General features: G+C 39.6%; 1 protein-coding gene across 1 annotated transcript in view; it reads right to left on the bottom strand.

Annotated features, from left to right (window-relative positions):
• The window catches only part of TRHDE (thyrotropin releasing hormone degrading enzyme), a gene marked incomplete at its 5' end in the record, with an annotated part of 227,475 nt that overhangs the window by 53,336 nt on the left and 151,516 nt on the right, over positions 1-22,623 (bottom strand). The window contains 2 exons of the mRNA XM_009273209.2: positions 18,054-18,241; positions 20,297-20,362. Coding sequence (XP_009271484.2) covers positions 18,054-18,241; positions 20,297-20,362 — 254 coding nt within the window. The remainder of the gene's footprint in view (positions 1-18,053; positions 18,242-20,296; positions 20,363-22,623) is intronic.

The following is a 22,623-nucleotide window of genomic DNA, read 5'->3' on the forward strand; positions in this document are numbered from 1 at the left end:
AAAAACAAAACAAATGGTATGGATCTCCACTTCTTTGCACCATTTATTATCACTTACGTGTATGCAAACTGGACAAAACATGCTACATGTGGATTTGGAGATATGCTGGTGTAATCAGACCCCAACTTCCTTATAGGGTAGCACAAATCATTTCTCATTTGGAATAAATGTTATAATTTACCTAAGACTTTTATATAACATCTTTATCTCAATAAACAGAAATTGACTGTATGAAGTCAATCTTTTGGGGGAGAGATGGAAAGGATGAATTCTTGCGTGTCTTCATCACCACCTCTATTCCTGAACTCTCAAAAGTATCATTTCACCAGCCAGTGAAAGAACAGACATTTCCCTCACAGGCCTGCCATGTCATTTTGTGCACCAGTCAAGGGGAAGCACTCAGTAATGGTACAGGTGGTACCATGGTCTAGGTAGTATGTGTGCATTTAAGCAAGGCAGCATGGCAAGAGAATGGCCCCAACTCCGATATCACCGTACGCTACCACTTTGATACCAAATAAGTATATCATTTTAGATTGATTGCATTAAAATGGTGCAAGGATGAGTGTGGGCAAGTTCTTGACGTCTACATCAGCTTTTCTCCTGCTAGTACACAGCATTGCAAAACTAGCCTATGGTACTAAAAAAAATTAGGTTAGCTCCTTTCCGCTTACCCAGAAGCCTGCTCCACTGAACTACAAACACCACCCAAATGTGCCACAACCACAGTCAACATGTGCTGGCTTGCAAGGGTTGCCTTGCAAGGCCTGCCTTGCTGACCTCACTTGGGGGCTGGGGGAGGGAGAGACCCCTGCTCTGCCGGCCCTGCTGCCACGCTCAGCTCCCGGCTCCCCACCCATTCGCGAAGAGTCCCCTACACGCACGAGGGTTTGCAGTGCTCAGAACAGAACCGCATGTGCCAGGAAACACTTGTCCGTACAGCAGTGATTCAGCAGAGAGGGGGAGATATTTGGAAAACTATACAGCTGAAAGAGCTATAAGTGACACTAGAAAGAAAACATGGCATTTATTGCCATATGGGAGAAGAAAAAAGGTCCCATGTGATTTTGGATTCTCTGAATGTTGGTATCATAACACACTGGGAAAATTATTAGATCTAGTCATGCACTGAAGACACGCTCCACATGAGCACATGCTCTGGCAGACGCTTTTTGAATAATTAAGCCGTGGCATTTGAAGATGCTACTGCCTTTACCAGCCTGCCCACTCCTTGTGCTGGATGTTACCACCCTCCATAGCACAGCCAGCAGAAAAGGATGTCCACTGGTGCATTAGCTTCGCCAGTTGTCAGTCTGGGGTCTTCACACAAAGTTACCTTCATTGTTGGCTTGACTAATATTCTGGACTGTGAACTGGAGTAATGAGGTGAAAACGTGTATTGTGTCCTGCTGCTTCTGCTACAGCAGCAGTAACTTCTGGGTTTGACAGGTGAGGGCAGTCAGGAGATGCTGCAAACGGATGCACCGGAGAATATTCACTACTCTCTTAAATACCTTATACTGTACTAGACACCCACCAGTGTTTTACAGTCTGTCCAAAAAACCTTCGGGGAAATATGTCATCTTTAAAAACACACCCAGTTCTAAATACTCGTCTCTCCAGAATGAAAAAGACGCTGGCAAACTGGGATCGAGAAAAATGAGGCAAAATTAAGCATAAAGCTTATACATTACTTGAAAGAACAGGAACCTTGGTATATGAAAAAATGAAAGAACTGCATTTGCATAGTATTTTTATGACTCTTGAGATCAACTCCTACTGAAAAAGTTAAACTGCAAAATAAAAGATACTGAGAGCTGCCTATGTAGCTTATTTAAACACATATATAAACATAGACAAATATAAGTGTATGAACATATACATGGACACCTGTTATTTTGAGAAGAAACTTCATAAAAAGATATTCTGTACGTTGCAATATCTATACAGAGAAGACTTCTATATTACTTTATATTATTATGTTACCTCCAATTAAGGTAAATCCTATTGAAATAAGGACAGATCCTTCTCTGAAAGGTGATCTAGCTGTGGAACAGGAGTCATGTAAGCTACCCATCCTCAGAAAACACATGTGGATTTAGTTGGGAAGATTAGTACTAGTAGATTTAACTTTCATCTCCCCAAGATGAGAGACCTACTGATGTTCTCAGCACTCTCCAGAACCTCCAAATCTCATCCTCTCGGTTATTGGTTTACCAGGCGAACCACAGATTTCCTTTTAATAGACCTCTCCAGACACCCATTTTTCCTGCTGGTACTGCTGCTGTTCTCTGGATGTTTATCTGCTTTCCCCTTCCAGTCCTCTTCATTCTCAGTGAAACTTCTGCCACTGTTGCAGAAGCAGCCATGGTTAACTTTTTTATTTGTATGTGAGGCAGATGTATCTGGCTCACCTTTCAAGAATTTTCGTTCGGATGACTTCTCCTACACACCATCTCTGAGTGATCCGTATGGACTGTGTTCTCCGGGTGTGACTAGGAAGAAGCAATCTTTTTGTACTTTTCTATCGCACTCTTCTGCTTTACAGAGAAAAGAGGAAGAGGGCCCACTTGCCTGTTCTCCTCCTGCTTTGTCTGGGAGTAGTGCACATCTTTTATTTATTCTTTATACATTGGGAGCACGTATGCTCTCTGTATGTGTTTGACCAGGGAAAGGAGCACCCTGTTCCACCTGGCCATCTGCTGCCTACTGTGACAAACCGGTTCCAGTGAAAATAAGAATCCAGCCTTGAGGGCCCAGCAACTAAGGCAGCAGGACTTGAAACAACCCGTTTGGTTCTCCTACCCTCGAGAACATGTCTGCAGGAATCGGATGCCTGTTCAAGTAGCACACTCAGCCCCTGGGTGAAATGGAGCTAACGAACTGTGTGTCCAATCTGCCTGAGATGCTGCTGAGCTTCAGAGGGATCTGCACATTATGTCCCTCTGGATACAAACTGGTCACCTTAACAGGGAGCTAAAGGCAGACCACTTAATTGTGGGCAATCTAAGGGCTATTTCAGGAATTTAAGAAACCAGCTCTGAGGATGAGGAGGAGAGACATCTAAAATTGGAACAGACATGGTAAATATGAACTGTGCTGTACATACATTGTTCAGTCATAAATGTCTTGAAGAGATGTAGGAAAGGGGGATCTTGTTGAAAGGTAGTATAAACAAGTCTTTTACTGTTGATTTACAAGTGAGAAACTGTTATTATGAAATAGTTAAATTTAGGTTGACATGCACAATTAAAGGGAATGCTTTGTTGTTTGTTTTTTTTTTCTGGTAGCACCACATCAATGCATAATACCGAAGTGTGTTAGCATCTCCATTCAGCTTAAAGAATAATCACAGGGACTTGTTTGATAAAGTAATACAATCTTGCATCTGCCAAGGTACATGCAATACTAGAAGCTAGCTAATAATGCTCTGATTGGATTATATAGATTTTTTTGTCCTGAGCATTACATAATGACTACATAGCCAGTATTAGTGTACTTTATCTCACTCAGAAAATGATCATATTTGTGATGAGTACTTGCTTACGCCTTGACTTCCAACAAATAAGAACTGAGATCCCTTCATGGGCAAATTCTGAGACCATAAAGTATTAAACAAACATGATGCCTCACACTTCTGCCTCTGATGAACAGTAATGTTGTAGTAACATTGGATTTTCAGTAGAACAATTAGTTGGCTTCTTTGTAAAGAGCTATGCAAAGCCAAAAAAGGGCAGTAGATTATTTCCTCTGCTGACAAAACAAAGATCTCAGGTCATTAAAAAAGAAAAGGCAAGGTTCATGGAGTTTCAGATTTTGCACACCTTTTCAACTACTTTTTCACATTAATGAACGTTTTCGCTGAGATGTAAACCCATACATTTTCAAGATTCATCCTCCCAGTAACCATAATGTGCCAAGCTTCCAGCCACTGCCTCTCGTGAATACCACATTCTTCCAGTGACATTTCTCCTTTCTCCCTGGATTAAAATCTAAACAAAGAACTCCTGCTATTCCTAGTCATTACTCACAGAACAATGAAGATACCTGCTCAATATTCAGAACCTTATTATCCTTGGCTGCATTATAAAGAGTACACAAGTAATGTGATTGCTTGTGACAGAACTTCTGTACCTAAAATACCATAGCAGAACTTAGCTAACCTGCTTTTTGAATGGGAGAGGACGTGAACAACCACATCCCTCTCTATATCCTTCTGCTTTTACAGACCTCTGGGTTAAAGACTCCTAATCTATCCTGCTGTTCTTTATACAGAAACTATACTTAATCCTTCTTATTGTCCACCTCTATATTTTTTCTGTCTATTATACTCCTTTCCAGGTTAGAAAGCCAGACCTGCCCTCTGTGCTTTGAAGGCAGGTCTACCACGGATTAAGAGTGGCATAATTCTTTTATCTTCTTTATACTTTTTATACGCTCCTTTCCTACTAATCCCTACTGTTCTATTTACTTCCTTGACTGTGTCTGCACACTGAGCTGATGTTTACAGAAAATTACCTACCATAACTTCAAGATCTCTTTCCTGAGAGAGAACAGTTTCTTCAGAACCCACCACTGAGCATCTAAGTTAGGACTGTCTTCCCCACATGTATCATCTTTGCATTTATCAATGTTAAGCTTCATCGGTCATTTTATCACCATGTCAACTAGCATTAAGGGATACTTCTGTAATCTTAGTAATTAACTTTTGGGTTTACTACCCTCATAAACCTCCTGTTACCAGAAAACTCTGTCACCTCACTCTTCCATGGCCTTTATCATATCATTGAATAGGAGAAACTTCAGCACAGGTTTCTCAAGAATTTAATGGGTTATCACCCTCCACTGAGAAATTCAACCATTTAATTTCTCATGGTTTTGCTTGTATTTCTGAACTGAGATCTTCCCTCTTATCCCAGTATAGATTATCTTTTTAGGAATCATTAATGAGGAAGCTGGACCTCCAAAAATACATAAAGAACAGTTAAAATGACAAGAGGCTAGATACATCTAGATATAGAAGACATCTATTAATAGTCTTTGATTATACACTTAGCTAGAAAATCAAAGGAGGAGAACGATGACAAGATAGAAGAACAGAACAATGTACAGACTTTAGGAAAAAATTATTATTTTTTAGTACATCTAACAACAGAAGAATGAGGGGCAAAATTAAAATGCTATGCACAAAAGCAAATTAAGTGATCTGCCTCTTAGCAGGATATAAGAAGCATAATTATTTTAAAGTGTAGTGGCAATCATGAACTTAAGTCATAGAATGATTTAGGTGGGAAGGGACCTTAGGAGATACAACCCTCTGCTCATACGTGCTAACAGGACAGGAAAACAGAGTTTTGTTGTAGGTAGAACATGAGATCAGAGAAGATACAGAGGATGTACGTTCAGCAGCATCACATGAAGTCAGCAAAGTCAAATGTGGCAAATGATTTGCCATCTGCTTTTTTTCGTAATCCCTCCCAGTTCAAAGCATCTACGGAATTACTTTCAGAAAAGCTGAACACCAAAAGCTGTATGTACCTTCAAACAGCTTACTAGGCTGAGAAATGAAATGGTGAGTTGTCTAAAGTATTCCTGGTTGGAAAAACAGAAATAATGTATCTTCTATCAGCTGGCACTGGTGAAATCTCAGCCATCACTCTTCTATGACTTAGTTTCTCTGGGCTAAATTCGTTTGTGCAAGGTGGTGTCAAGTGAGCTGCCGTGAGGTACTTGAGACATCTGTCAGGGGCTTGAAAGATATGGCACGGCACTTATGGATGCTCCCGCCCATGCAGCGGCAGCACAAGGTCAAGCAAGATACCTGAGGGCACCTCCAATGGCACCAGTCAGCTGTGCAAGCAACTAAATGAGCTTCTCCATCCACTCAATGTTGACAACGATACCTTCCACAATTCCCAAGGAAACTTTTTCATTTCTAACTGAAAAACGCAAATTTTCAAAACCAAGCTGCTCATAAGAAAGAGAAGACTTCAACACAGATTTTCAACTATAATATTTAAAACAGGCACTGCTGAAACATTTCATAACTACTATTTAAATAAAAACTTCCAGTTTGCTGATTAAAAATTAATTTTGGCTTGAAATACAAGTTAATTGAAGGGAGAAGTTAAAATGAGTGAAACGAAATGTAAGGTACCGAAATTACGGAATCGAAATTAATGTTCTAAACCAATTTTTCCCCGATTTTTCGCTTTGATTTTTGTCCTGATTCAGTGTGGGAAAATGTTTTGATACGTTGAAAATTTCTGTGGGATGGGAATCCATTTCTTGCTCATCTGTAACACTCAGTAATCCTTGTAAAGTATTTTGAGAACATAACAATCTGAGACTTCGTATCACTGAAGGATACGATTAAAGCTATTTAACACAGAGATAAAGTGAGGCATAAAAATAATTTAAGAGTAAAAAGGATAAAAAGAAAATCCAAGAGTAAAACTGACTGGTTAAGACACCTGGCTCCTTGTTTTAACCACCAGAACTTAATATCGAAAATGCCAACTCTGCCTTTTCAGTTAAAGATGAGTCTGGTACATCCAGAGTGGCTGAAGCTGAGAAACAGAGAGCAAGGACTCCTTGGCATTAGTTTCCCATTCCCAGCTCTCCAGATGGAGAATGCTGAAGTTTCATGTAGACAGAGACATATGCTTGGGGGAGCAGTGCTGAGTCTGAGGAGGAGACACCTTCCCGGTGTGGCCCTTGCCAACTGTGACGGTTCCTTGATTAGGTTAGGATGCTGACAGGGGCTTTTCTTACCGAGGGAATACCTTGCTATGAGCCATCCACATGAACTCATGTTGTTGGGATTTCAGAGACAAAAGAACACAAAAGCAAAGTAATGAGAAAATGTGACTTTTTGGAAAGCAAGTAAGTCTTACAGAACAAAATGAAAACAAAGAATTAAAGATTTTTATTTTTACTTCAGTTGCATACTTGGCTGATCTGCAGAGACATATACAAATAGTGGCCAGAAAAAGAAGCATTTAGCTGCATGGCTGCAAAAGTTCCTGGCTAATAACCTTAAAGCCTATTATAAAATAAAGGGCACAGAAAGTTGGTAACGTGAACTAGCTAAAGGATAGTGTGAAGTTTGGACATTAAATCAGTATAGCAGGAAGAGAGCAGAGATCTCTCATTTCTTCTCCTTGCCAAGACAACTGCAATTTCTGTTAGCAAGGCTAAAGAAGGCTTTTGTTTTCAGTGAACTTTGAATATTAAGATAGCGGAAGGTTCAAAGATAAATTGTTAACGGAAAACCTGAAAGCGTATTCAGTCAATCTACGAAATTACACGCCTTGTTGCCATGATACCTGGAAGCATTTATTCCTAGGCTGAGAGCACAAGTAGACATAAGGTGGTCAGTGGGAAGCAAGTGGAAGTTGTTGAACAGCACAACAGCTTTAGAGCTTCCTACTACAGAAAAGAGATTATACACGAAGCAGAACTCAGCAGTACCAGGGTAAATTTTGTAAGCCATGCTTTCTAGAGAGATTGTGTTGGGAAAGATAATTTAAAAGTATCATAGAGATTTTCCCAGGTTATTATATAGTATAGTATCTCATTCAGTAAAGAGTATTTCAGGTTCCAGGGGAAGCTCATGTGAATATCACAGGAAATCACATACTTTTATTAAGTGTGATTCTACAGAGCATTAGTTCTATTTAATGGATAAGAAGCTGATGATATATTCATGTTGTGAATATCATTCTCACAGGACTGAAGAACACAAAGATTTCATTAGCTTTAATACATGCCAGTAAAGCGATTGTAAGCTGTGCCCAGAGGCACAACACAACAGAAGAAGATGTTATTCCCACTCTCACAAGTATTACACCTCCTACACTGAGCCAGGGTGCCTAGGGATTCCTCGTACCCTGCCAGCCCGGAAGATGGCAGATAGGAAGGGAAGATTTCACTAACTTTGTAGCAAAGACAAATACAAGATGAAAAATGGATAAAGGAGAACAATTTGAAGTAACTGAGATCAACTGAGCACAGCTTGGATGTATTCACTGGTCATCTGCATATGCCCAGTGTGATCTTAATTCCTATGTTCACAGTGAGAACAAGAAGTTTAGTGCAAGCAACAATGAGAAACAGGTGAAAAACACTGGTAAAGGTAACTGATTAAGTTGGAGTCCCCTACAAGTGGGATGAAAAAGCAGACAACAGCAGACTTTTTAATCAAATAAGAAGTTGCAATCAGCCAACTTGAATTCAGAAAGGACAGCACTTGGGTTTTATTAACTGGAGAAGGACAGGACTTTCACAAGTCCTGCAGATAGACAATTTCGGACTACAGCACTGTATGCAGTGAGGAAATGAAGGGAGCAGGACACGGTAAGTATGCCACACCACATTAATTGTGGAATGCATATCAAGGGTTTGCTGGACTTGAGCAAAATGAGGAAAGGAAATGGTGCTAAGGTTGGGATCCTGGGATTCCAGGGGTTCTGCCCTCACCCAAGACTAACAGACTGGCCAACAAGAAAAAGGTAAGGTAAGGCAAAAAAAGGGACAGTTAATAACAGTGACTACATGACCCACTAGAAAAAGACTGAAAGAAAAAGATTGTGGAGGTGTTTACTCCAAGATCATTCTGGACTATGCCGGGCAGAGGCATTTCCAGCCCCTTTAAAAAAGCAAGGTAAGAATTTGGACTTTGGTGGACTCTCTGAATTAAAGACAGTGTTCCAGCATAGTCTTTAGGAAGCTCTATCTGACTGTAATACAGACTGTATTTTTTTCGTCCACGAGTCCAGACATAATGGAGTTAGGGTGCCATGTAATACACATGCAGTATTGTCTAAGCAGATAACAAAACTGCAACTGAGGCACGTTACTCAGAAATTAATGGTCTTTGTGTTACCATCTATACCCAACAGTGTCAAAACCTAACTGAACTTTTTGTATCAGTTTCTCCTTTCTCACTAATGCCTCACCTATGGAGGAATTCAACTTTTTAGTCAGAGAAACCTACCAACCAAAACAACCCGATGGGGTCAGCTCTGGTGCTGCCAGGCAGAGAATGGCTTGACCACCTGGTGGATCTGAATGGGCTCCACACCTGAGGTGTCAGCTTTTGAAGAGTATTGCAAGTTTTTAATAGAAGTGAACTTAATAGATGCCTCATAGATGAACAGAAATCAATTTGTAGAGCAGTCTTGCCTTTTAACTACTAACATTTATCTACTTTGTCTGAGGTTTTCAAAGGCTCTGGTCGGATGTGTAGTTGGATCCACCTGATACGTATTTCAGAGGGAAGCAAAACTTGGGGATTTGGGAGGTATTTGGAATTGTGGGCCTATTATAATTTTGAATACAAATTACACTTAGCTGCACACATGGAGGAAACTACAGATAATCTTTATAGTTTGGAGAAATATTGAGAATTGCATGAGATGGTGACTAGGAAGCTTATATTCTAGTCTTGAAAGATGCTAGCACTTCTGAGATGACTTGCTTCTGATGGTAAGCCTCTTTATTTGCAGTTCTGCCTCAATATAGCTGCTAATTTTATATATTTGTCTATTATGGATTTCTATTTAGAAACTTATGTTAAAAAAGGCAATCATATTGGTAAATTCTAAAATAAGGGTTGATAGTTGCTTCTAAGAGCAACTATTTCTAGGAAAGATCACGGATCATTTGTGTTTTTTCCTTATAAGGATCTAAATACAAAGATACGGAGGGAAAAATATTTTCAATGCCAATACGGTATTGCTGCAATGTATTTTAGAGGCATGTGTTTTAATACAATCATTGACACTATAATTCATCTGTAGTCAGAACAGTGGTTAACATGTTTAACAGCAACGTATTACAGATGAGGATTTTGTGGTTTTCCTTTACTCTGCCATAGTCCTAATTCTTCCTGGATTTTACGAGAATCTTTGGAGTAATTTTCAGCAATGAGTAAGTCCTAGAGCTGAAATAGGGAAAATAATTTACGTTCTTCAGGAGTCTTATGCCAAATATAATGCCTTTATCAATGCAACGAAACCACAAAGTCGCAGACATAAGAAAAGGCTTCAGTGCTGTAACAGCAGCACTAGCATGAAAGAGCCCATGTGTGGCTCTGCACTATGGGACTGCCTTAAGATGACAGCATGCATATTCTGTTAGAAAACAGCTGTATGTCTTCGGCCATCCCATATAAACCCCACTCTCCTTTGGTCTGATTGCTTTTTTAAGGGTGGACACAAGGTAATTTAAATGAGTTAATTTGAATTAAATTATCCAATTTGAAAAGAAAAAAAATTGCATTGTCTGATAATAGTATAACATTATCTGATTATAATTATCTGATTAAACCTTCTACAAAGTTCTGTGCAATTTTAGCTTAACATTTCATACCAAAATAAATTATAAATCAGGTGGTTATAAATATTATGGGGCTCTCTAAAACTGACTCATTTCAGTGTCAGTGCTAGTGGAGTACCTTACTAAATTTAGAAAAATATCGTGGGCAAAGAACAAATACTACAAATTCTTTGTCAGTACATGCTTTCTCCTCCCTGCCTAACATTACCTTTTTATACTAAAACACAAAAGGCTTCGTTTTCAAAAGTGACAAGCAATTTTGCTTGCTGAGTCAGAGATAGATAGAAGGAAGCTGGGTTTAAGCGGTGTTAAGAGTCTATTCTAACAGCTGCTTCTTTACCCTCCAATAAAGGCTTTTAATCTCTCCAGCATCTTCTGTTCCATCTTGCACCAGTGCAAAACGTCCTTGCAGAATTGCACACGTGGTGCTGATCATGCAAACCCCATCTCTATGTTGCCCTTTACCCATGAGCATAGTCCCTTGACTACGGAGTGCAGATCTCAGATGTCTCTGAACAGAGTGGAAGGATGTGTTATGGGCTGAGGAGGGCCCCCCCCAGTAGGAATACGAGTAGCATTTTAGCTATGCCTACAATCCTCCAACATGTTCTCAGAGACTTAGTGCCAAGCATTTTTCAGTGTATTCCAATGTTCAGTTCTGATTTTTCCTCAGAATATTGTGAATTTAAGCAAGATTAAAACATAATTCCTATGATAGTTTCTCTTTCCTCAGTAAACTTCCCTAAGAGTCCCCCACCAAAGTATGTCCTCCATAAAATCTGAGATTATACTAGCAAGCGTGAAGGCTTACACACAGAGATAAGGAAAAAAAATCCATCATCAGCAACTGAAGAAACCAAAAGGAAGAAGAGGTAAAAAAGGAAGCACCTTAGTAGTTTCACCCTCTGATCTGCAATGGGGAATCCACATCTCTGATTTTTACAAAGCCAAAATATGACATTTATCCACCTTCATCCCTCCCATTACCCTTGTCTCTGCCAAATGCTATTTGGGCTTTCCCCAATCTGCTCTTTACTTCACTAAAGCCCCCATCTTAACCACCTTCTCCATTTCCCTGGTTCTCTGTATTTGCCTGTTCCAGCTACGCAACTTTAATGCTCCCAACTCCCGCTCATGTCTGCACCCTGCCACACAGCATTCCCTTTCCCTCCCCCTCCATCTTAGGGAGCTCCCCACCAGCACTGCTGCCCTGATTCTCCTCTTTGTCTCCCCACCTCACTCTGAATTAAAATATAGTGCTGCTCTCAAGTACATGCTTCTTCCCTCACCATGAAATTGATTTAATTAATGTGAGTTAATTAAGTAGTTTGGGTATCTAGCAATTCATGAGAGTTAGTATTAGCAAATAAGATTAAGAAAGTGACACACTCCGCAGTGACAATAAAATACAGCAGCAGCTTTTCCCTGTCAGCCTAACTTCTGTCAGGATACGAGTGCTGCCACTGCACAGGAAGCAATGACAATACACCAATTCTGTCTTCTTTAGCATTCTGCAAATTCTAACACTGAAGGTTGCCCATATCCTGCACACCAGAGCGTCCTGGAAGTTTGCCTAGTGAGAAGTGTTTCTTGCAAATAGAAGCTGTAAAATCGTTTTGGAAATAAAGTGTTAAATTACAATTGGCATTTCTGAGATCTTTGCTAGCAGCAAAATCTTGCTGGAGAGACATCAGCACAGATACGTGCAGGAACAAATTTTAAGAGCACTTCCTATTCTGATTCAATAATAATGCAACAATCAGAAGAGCCTCTAAAAAATAAAAAGGCAAGACAAAAGACTGGGGACTTTCTAGTAGCTTCTACAGCAAAAAAATTTTATTGCAGCAGGCAGTGCACGGCACAAGTACCGAGCTGGCAAACACCGGCATCCAACAGCAAAGACACTCCTCCTGCACGCACCCCATGCAGGCAGGCTTCCTCCAGGTCACTCGTAGAAGCAGTTCTTCTGCCTGCTCGGTCGGAGGAGGCGCGCTCTGCACAGCATCGTCCTCTCTCAGGCTGCTGGGGTTAAGGACTGTCCCTATGCACACTGAAGGACAAAATCTGTTGGTGTCACAGAGCCGTCCTCTACTAAACAGCAGTGACATGTAAAGAGAAGGAGCTCCCCACACTTTCTCACTCTTCTGCAAGAGCAAGTATTTTCAAGTCCCTGCTTGACCAGCAAAAAAACTGGTCAAATCAATATCTGGCTGTGTTCACACACAGTTCTGTGCTCCACTAAGGATTCTTGATTTTTTAATCTTGTTCCTGATAATTCCATTTCCTCTGTGCCTAATACCAGTACCTTCCTCTCCTGGAGCCCATTCCATTCATCGTTATTATAGCTGATATAGAGGCACTCAGGTCAGTCAAGATGAACCAGGGTACCACATCTACTCCCTAGGTAGCAACACAAAAGCTGTTTCTAGTAGAAACGCTGATATAAGCGTAATCTTTCAGGTATAGTAAAGACGAAAGGCATAACAAGAAAACACTCAAAGGACATGAGAAAATGGAAGATTAGAGGATATTTCCCAGAGATAGGGAGGTAAATGAGTACTTCTTTTTCTATTTATATTTTGTTAGCCCTTTTCCCTCAGCTTATGGATCAATATTTGTCCATATTATGGTCCTTTTTATTACATAATTAATACTACATATGTTACATTATTCGGCAATTGTTCTAAGAAGATCTCAAAGATAGTTATCAGCATTCCCCTTATGCTCCTAACATTTTGTTTTGTGTTTAACCAACCCCTCAGCTGATAAGTGGACAGAGTAAGTTCCTCATCGCTGCTCAAGTGGTAATACCATACAAATACGTAAGAATACACATGGCAATATCCAAATACAGCTATGCTTTTACTATTCAAACAATTATCAGTAAAGGGACAAGCACAGCCCTTTTTCTGCAAAGCCTGAATAAATGAGCTCTGGGTAGGAAATTCAGAAGAGACTTGAAGGGAAATAAATTCTGCAGTTAATCATTCATCTTGGAGTGGAGTGACTGCTGAGCAGCTCTGCTGCCCGCTGTAAAGCCTTTCAGCTGTCGTAATTACTACATGGTGTTAGACCCATGAGTCTGTACAGCTCTAGTTTTGCTGGTCATGTCCCTGGCTTGCACCATTCGACTGAATTTTCCCTAGTCCAGCCACACGGAGAAAGGCACCGAGGATTACCACAGTACAGCACATACGAACACCCTGTCCGTATCCTGATTTGTACCTCTTCCTTTTTTCTCCCTCCTCACAGCTAGCTGTGTTCAACATCTAGCATGACATTTCCCTTTAGGATATTATCATGAACAAGTGAAGATTAGCTATGGAAACTGCGAGCATGATAAGAACACTATACAAGTGAATATTACCTCAGCAACATGAACTTAATTATTTTGATAACATTGGAAAGGTTACTTCTCCACTTTTGAAGAGACAAGCTCTGCGTATTTTTAAAAGGCAAAACTTATACCCATAACCAGAAAGCTTTGGTCTGCTCTTCAATACAGCATATAAAAGGTTTATGGATTTCATCAAAACTGATTAGTTTATTGTCTAGACCACAGATTATTTTTCATAAGATTTCTTGTCATATCTGTGAGCCATTCTTGTAATGATGGATGAGACTGATGCTTTAAAATCATCATTTTCTCTGTCAGCAGGGAAACCCACTGAACCCTGTCAGATGGAATATCACCTCCTCCCCTGTAGCCTTGCAATGTAAGGGCATAATCCATTCTCACAGGGGTATACAGGAGTCCAGAACTGAACCTAGACATAACTAAAGGATTGTTATTCGGGGGAAGAATATGAATTATACAGTTATTACAGGAGTTTTAAACTTTTGCTTGGAGAAGCTGAAATTGCTACTGAAACATTGTACCAACCACTGTCTTCGACATTCATATCAAAGCTGCTGATTTTGGCCCTTCTGAGGAATGGGATTCCTAGAAACGGCGTCTGTCATTGTTAGTTTTATTCTCTCATAAAATGAGAACTATGGATCATGTGAAGGCATAAGTGTCAAGTAAAATGTTCAGTTTGCAAAGAAGTGAAATTGTATACCTTCTATAATTTCAGGCCAAATGTTAGAGCTTAGCATGCCAGACAGTCGATTCTATGCACACAAATAAATCACAGTTTATATATGTATGGCCCTTGAAACACATTTTTCTGCAGTTATAGAGACAAGGAGTCCAACTGTACATGAGATGGGAAAATCAACTATATGTAATCATTCTCTTCTGCAGTAGAATTAAAGACACTTATAACAATGGACTAGGCAGAACTAGGAGTAAACCACTGCCAAAGGTATCAACAATTTTCACTTTTACCGTTTATCACTTAGAAAAATCTGCTTGCTGCTTCTATATTCCTCTATATGATTTCAGAGAGAAAAATTAAATATGCTGCTTCACATTTCATTTTTAACAGTTAATTGCTGCATAAATACATAGCATAAAGAAAAGCACAGACATTTTATAAAACTAGAATAGTTCTGAAATATTCACTTGCCTCTTTATTTACATTTCTTATGCAGCAGATACATCTGAAAGACCTACTCTGAAGTGATTCTTTCTAAAGTAAGGCAAAGTTAAATTTGCCTAGAGAGGGTCTGAACCAGAAGTTTAAACTCCTCATCACTTTGAAGACAATAGAACTGACGTTTATTGCTGTGCCATGCCGAACTACAGCCCCACCTCTGGTTAACTAAAGACTATATGGCAGATGGATGCTTTAATAGCCTTCCCCAGAGCCTTCCAGTGCACATCGTTTTGTCTGTTTAGATGATAAACTCCTGGAAAGGCCTGGACCTGTACATTTTTCTGTGTTATCTGCAGCTCTACTCTTTACGGTGTTTAAAATGATCGTCACGATTAATCCACGGATAAACTACCCTAAGGAAGCCAATGTTGCCTGCCCTGCAAGAGCATGGCCTCAAATGTGGCATAAATACCATTTGCTCCCCGTTATTTACAGTGCCTATTATGGTTCCCCAGGGAGCCATGTGTCCAATGCCTAATTCATCGGTCACGCAGGGGAGATGAGCACCGACTTTATTGGACTGTGAATTAGGCCACTGATAGGTAACACCCCCAAAGCCTGCAGGCTGACGTTATATATGTGTATATATATACCTCTGTGCCTCCCACAACATCCACCTGTGTTATCAGGCCCTGCTGAACGTCAGTAAACCCTTGCCAACTTCCTGACCAAAGCCACCTGCAGAATCAGCCAGAACACCGCATTTCGCAGCAGTGCTGAACGTCCGTCAACGTGCTGTTTCCATTCCAGTTATCACCCCCCTTTGTGTACTTGTAGAAAAACTGGACCCTTTGTATCATGTCATACAAACTTCAGCTCTTCCAATGTTAAAAACGAAGGTAATGTATCATGAATTGTCAAATGTCATCACATCAATGTGATTTTCCCTGTCTATTGCTTTCACAATAATTGAAGCAATAGTGACTTTTCCAATGAAAAAAACCCATTAAAAAAACCTGAAAAAGATCTAGATCATTGCTGACAGAAAGCGTAAATTTATTTTCAGTATGCCAATCTTGTTTTTCTACTTAACTTGATGGTATGAAAGGACATGTAATGACACAAAGCCATTGTGCATACCAAGCCACACGTGCCTGTGGGCAGTGCACCAATGAATCGCATGGTCATTGTTATAACACTCTAGACACTAGTTTATAACTAAGCCATAGGACTTTAATATAAATTGGTGGATGATTTTTGAAAGGTGAATGGCATAGGCAAGTTTCACCTTTTGCTGAATGTATATCGTTCCTGTTCTTTGGTATTTATACTTACATAAAATGACTTTCAAATAACTTTAACTGGGAAGTGGCAAACTAGCTCCACCATCTAACTGGCTGGAGTAAACATCCCATCTGTAAAGCCCTCCTTGGGCAAGCGGCTTCCTTCCCATTTGTGGTTAAAAGGACATGGAAGCACAGAGAAAAACAAATCCGAAGGGGGAAGAGAATGGGAAAGAGTCTTGCCACAGGAGATACATATAATATGTATTGTACTGCCTGTTAGGACAGTAAATTCCCGGCAGGGCCCATGCTGATATCTTTTTTGGTGCTGCCTATAGCACTAAATCTTACTTCCCATGTTTAGAAATTATAATTGTGATAAAATATGTAGACAAAATCTCCTAAGAAATTCAGCATAACTTGCCCTGTTGGTGCAGAACGCTACCCTTCCACATATCTCAAGATACGGTTTGAATTCTGAATTAATGTCACATGAAAATAAAACTGTCTTATTCTCACCCCTGATGTTCCACCTTACAAAACATTTACGCACCCAGTAGTCTTTACTCATGAATTACAGTAGCAGTTATTACAATCAATACTGAGCACCTAGCAAATCTATTTAAGAAAGTCTCTACAATACTTGAAAGGCTTAACATCTCCGTTTTAATAAATCAAAGAACAAATAATCTCTGTTTTTCTGAGTAGTAAAATCCACTCACATTACATTACGCATATATACATTTGCACAAAAGACTCTCACGCTGCACTGAACTGTGAATCATGAACACTTCCAACAGTCCACATTAGCTTGTTTTATTTCTTTTTCACAAAGGAACTAATTTCAGCCCAGAACTTAAACAGATGCTTAATACCCTGCTAGGTTGTTCCAATATAGCCAGAAAAACAACAATTTACTCTGTGTCATGTCTGAGTTCCATAATATTCATGTTCTAAAAAAGGATAACAAACTTCTAAACATTTCCCAATAAACGTAACTATATTTTTAGGCCTTCCTCAATAGGAATATTCTATAAGCTCCAGACATGTCAAGCAAAATTTGGTATTAAATTTTACTTTTTAATGTTTTAAATCTACTGGACAAGCACAGAGTACTCAAGGCTGAGAGCATGCTGTCTTTCCCACTGAGTATGAAAAGGTGAACACAGAAGCTTCTAAGGCTAAATTGTAAATCTCTGGCATCTGCTCTATATCCTTGGCCTTAAAATATGATGCCAAAACTGCTTTAAACAGTAAGATGAGGATTCCCCAGCATCAGCCAGGAATGTCAACTTGTCTCTGGGATGAAGGAAGTGTGTGGAGTCAGCTGGGAGCAGGAAGGAAAAGTAAGGAAGGAAAAAGGGTAGGGGCAGAGATGCGTAAGTGCCTGCTGATTTCAGCAAATGTAACGATCCCCATAGGACCAGTTCAGCTGGCTTCAAAATTGGAACAGCTGGAACCCCCTGCCTTGTAGAGAGGCCCAGTTCAGCTCTTGACTGCTTCCCAACTCAAGCGAGGCATATACCCGACACACAGTTACATCTGCCTACTTGATGTATGAGCATGGAGAGGTCCACCCTAAAGAATTACTTAAAAAGAAGTAACAGACCTTCCAACCACATTCCAAATTACTTCATGGAGTGCGACAAAATCAAAAGAAAAGGAGAGGAAACAGATGTGTGACATAAGACGTAGTCACGGAGAGAACTGTCAGGATGCAAATGGGCACATTACAAGTTTTATCTTCTTGTTCTATTACTCTAACGATTTTTTCAATTCTTTTAACTACCGTCATCTTTACTACAGTTCAAATGGAAGGGCCACCACATGCTATTGATACCAAGCAAAGCTCAGAGATTTCTAAAAAGCCATCTTTATAAAAATACACACATGAAGCACTTACTTAAAAAACTACAGCCTCTTGAAAGATATTGAGAAATGCAAGTACCTGTTGTCTCCAAGGGTAGGATCCTTGGGTTTAGCATCACTATCATAAACAAAACGCACTTGGGAGATCACTATGACATTGTCCGTAGTTTCATTTCCCAAGATAGTGATAACAGGATAACCCATCTGTAGTGTCCACTGATCCATTACTTCTTGGATATTTACAGATTTTCCAACCCTTTTTAAAGCCTTCAAGAAAAAAGAAAAGTTTCAATATGTTGAAGCAATACCATCATCCAACATACAAAACTCTTTTTTTTTGTCCTAGAGACCATAATTAGTTTTAGAAGTTTAAATAATCATCACGCATGCACACACACACATTTACACCAAGTGCACACACACTACAGAATTTAACCAACAGCTTCTGTATATCTTAAAAATAAACATTGAGCAATCTTGCCAGAGAGGAGAGTGACAGTCAGAAACTCATGTTTCCCACATCATTCATTCACTTTTGCTGTAACAGAAGAAAAAACCTGCTTTACAGGGTTTTAACAAGAGCCACAGAAATACTGGGTGGCTGTCTCCAAAACATGTTCTTGACCAGCTAAGGTTAAAAAAAAATCAGTGTTAGTTGATCTAGGGTACCTACAATAAGGCATATTCAAAGGGCCTGATTTTTAAAAGTACAGAGCTTCTCTGTTATGAAAATCAAATGACTAGTTATTTGAAAATACTGCCCCTCATGTCCAAACTGAGGCCATGTATACAAAGATATCTCCAGCTCCTTCATAAACTGTACCTGTCATAACACATGGAGGATTAATGTGTTCCTATTTGATACCGTATGTCAAAGGCATCATTTGTTCTTCAGCGACAGAAATGTCCCTAGCTGACGAACAGTCCTAGATCACAGACTGAGCAGCCTCTGATGAATACAAGCAGAACCCAGCAAGAAGTCTTCAGAACTGAAGCTGCAATTGCAATGCATTAGGAACTAAGTGGCTGGCAACAAACGTGCTTACAGGTGACACGAACGGAATTATTAGCCTTAACAATAGATTTGAGCATACAGCATAGCCGTAGTGGCTATGGACCAGAACACAGTCTCATTTTTGTTCTATTTTATTAGCTGTGGGTTCTGTTGTTCTCTCAAGATTACATTCATCCCTCTGACCTCCCATCACCGAGAACTGTCCTAAAGGCTTTAACAGAGGAAGACACCAGATAAGAAGCAAGAAAGACTTTTGCAGTGGCATTCAAGTTCAGGTTAAGACATAGATTTAAGAGCCTGACTGTATGTTACACGTCTCAACTCTCATAAACAGTCAGTACAGACATAGGACTCAGTTCAGTTGCCCCCACATAGGTGGCTAATGTCATTTGACCTTGACCTGCCACTCCAGAAGGGTACCTGGAAGCCAGGTAGGATAAATTAAGGTAAATGTTGTTAGATGTCTATGAACAGGCAACTGACTCCAGCCCTCATTGACAACAAGAGGAGCTTGGACACCTAGCTTATATGTATATACCTGCTTGTCTAGATAAATGCAGATGTCTTGACCTCCAGCTGAATCCCAGCTTTGGCGTCAATAGTTACAACTAGATTACCATGTTTACACATGGCTTGAGTTGGTACTTATGCCCAAACTCCCTGACTGTACTTTACATTGGCTTGCACTCTGTCTTTATTCTGGAGCGCCCAGACGAGCTCTGTAGGTGAGAAATTCAGGCATGCTTGGCTCACTTTACAAAAAATTAAACTCTGCCCTTATAGATACCTGGACCAGGCTCCAGAAACTCAAGACGAGCTTGGACATAGCAACTATAAGTCTCTACAGCATGCCAAATGTTACAGTGAATAGTTATCTGTTTACACCAAACTTTAAAGCTTTAATAGTTTTGTCCTTCACACAAATCATAACTCCATACAAAATCGCAAACACACCTGATGTAAATGCCAAAGCTCAGCACTTTCATGTGCTTTCCAGCTTATGGGCCTCAGCGTGCTGCCACTAAAGTCAAACATAGCAGATTCCATGAAGTATCTTTTACTGCACATCAGTGACATAGCACACACAAGGAAATATATTCTAACATAACAAAGAAGAGAAACGCTGCAAAAAACATATTTTAATGTTGCCACTAGGTTAATTCAAATGGAATTTCTTGGCATCAATTTTTGTATTTGCTCTGGGGTCTGAAGATCTCATTATGCACTATTCACTCCTAACCTCACCAAGAAAAATAACACAGTAAATTCCTGCTTCTCCCTCAGTGCAATAGATTAAAGCGTTTTACCTTTGACAATGTGTTCCAGAGATCATTTCTGGCTGCATTGCCATACTTGTGAATGGTTAAATAGTCCTACAGAAATGAAATAAAAATACAAATCAGTATTACTATACACAAGCCAAACAACAAGAGCTGTGAATCACTGCTATTAGAAGTTAAATCACATCAATGTTTGCATTTGTCAGAAATCTAGAAATAGACAATATGTTCATCCTAAGGAAGTAAATAAACAGTTTCTTAGGCTAGTTTACAATGCAAAAATTGTTGCTAGAAGTTTCATTTAGAGCATTCAGTGCTCTTCCTTTTCTGTGTAAGTCACTCTATAAGCTAAGTATTTTGAATATACATTTAAAATACTTGTCTAATCTCAGAAGGGATTCCTAGGTAGTTCTCGGCAATGAAAGGAGAAGCTGCTGAAACACAGTTCCAGTTGCTATTTTAGCAGGTCATTCTGCGGCTAGTGTCAAAAATTTGCTCACTCGGGTGACAGCTAGAATTGTTACAAAAGATTTAACTGAGCAATAGCCTACCTGAACTACAAACTTATCTAGGGAGATCCTGGCGCTTCAATGTCAAAATACATCATACTGGCAACTGGGGCTGTAACAGGTTATCACAAAGGCTCTCCGCAACAGGTAGTGGTGGAAGAGGGGTGACGGGAACTCAACTCTGTGCTTGTGCACAGGTACCTACATGTGTGTTTTCACAACATACGTGACTCAGAGTCTGAGGAGGTTATAAACTGAATGCTTTCACTTATTCAGCCGCAGTTTCAATGACTTAGGGTCCATTCTTCTCCCATAGCAACCAGAAAGATAATTCCTGATAAGCTACCGTCATACTAAATTAACTTCCCAAATTAATAGTTTAAGCATATGACCAGGTTAGGTCTGGGCCTTTGAGGCACAAAACGCTTCCAATTTTTAACGACATCTGGAGAGACAACACTGTTAGTTTCCCACCATCCTATGTCCCTAGACAACAGCTCATTCAATTACAGAAGTGAAATTCAGCAATGATTATTTGAATAACATACATTTCAAGCATTTTGATTGGAAGAATTAAGTGAAAAAACACATCAGAGGTTGTAAATCAATGGGTTCTCCTGCATTTGAATTTCTACCATCTTCACTTTACACAATGGTAGGAGACAAACCCTAATTTACAGCACAATGATAAAACTGGGACAAATTTGCTGACTCTGTTATCTGTGCTTTGTGTGAAGTAAGATACTTTGGGAATAATTGGTATTTGGAAAGCAAATTTTCTGATACACAAATTGTAGCACCTGTGACAGATTTAGCTTTTGTCAGCCAACTCATAGTACAACAAGCAGCAACTCCCATTTAATCACAGGCTAGGAAGGCTAAATGAGAACACTGACTCTGTAAATGCAGTGCCAAGTCTTAACAATGTCATGAGACTAACTTGGAAAAAAGACAATATTATATAGGCTGCACCTAGAGCACACTGTGCTTCCATTTTGTCTAAAAATACAGAATCATTTAAGGCACAGTGAAATATTCAATAGCTTTCAAAGCTAAAGAAGTTGAATTGCAAATTAAAAAGCTAAAATAGGAACAAACAAAAGTGGGATGAGGTAAATAAATAACAACAAATATACATGTGCATTCTAAGCGGTACTAGAAAATGCTCCATGTATTGGTCCTTCTGAGAGTCGCTTTCAAAATTGTTACACAGCAAAATAAAATGGGTGGAACACTTGAGGATTTACTCCATCCAGGCAATAATCCTGTTTACCAATCTACCATTAGACATTAAATTTGACTTCTACATTTTGCGTTCAGAAAGACTGCAAAGAGGTGAAATGCGTCTGCCCTTTTCTTTTGTTTTTTCTCCTAATACACAAATTGGGAGGTTTAGATGTGGCTCATCACTTGGTTAAAAATTTATCATCCTCCAATCTAACATGTTTATCACACAAAGAAAAACAAAAAGTATCCTAACATTTACAATGAATTAAGAAAATACAATGATAAACACAACATGCGAGTACAGTCCTGGCACCATACAACTCGATCACCCATTTTTCCATTATTTCGTGAAAGCTGCATTGAGGCCGTATACATAGCATCAAACTAGGAGTGTTATCGAATGCATGCTACACAAAAAGCAGTCCTAAGTGACAGTGTGCATCAAAATATGCTTCCAATAGTAAATCGACATTGCAATCCAAAATCTGAGTGCACTTTCTACAGGCACAAGAGCAAAGGGTTACTGAACCAGGTCCCATCAAACGTCCTCATATATCAGCATCCTGTTTTCAACAATAACCAGTAGCAGACACCCAGAAAGGGTATAAAACAGGACGA

This window comes from Aptenodytes forsteri, unplaced genomic scaffold (assembly GCF_000699145.1).
Source record: "Aptenodytes forsteri isolate BGI_AS27 unplaced genomic scaffold, ASM69914v1 Scaffold366, whole genome shotgun sequence".
NCBI lineage: Eukaryota > Metazoa > Chordata > Aves > Sphenisciformes > Spheniscidae > Aptenodytes > Aptenodytes forsteri.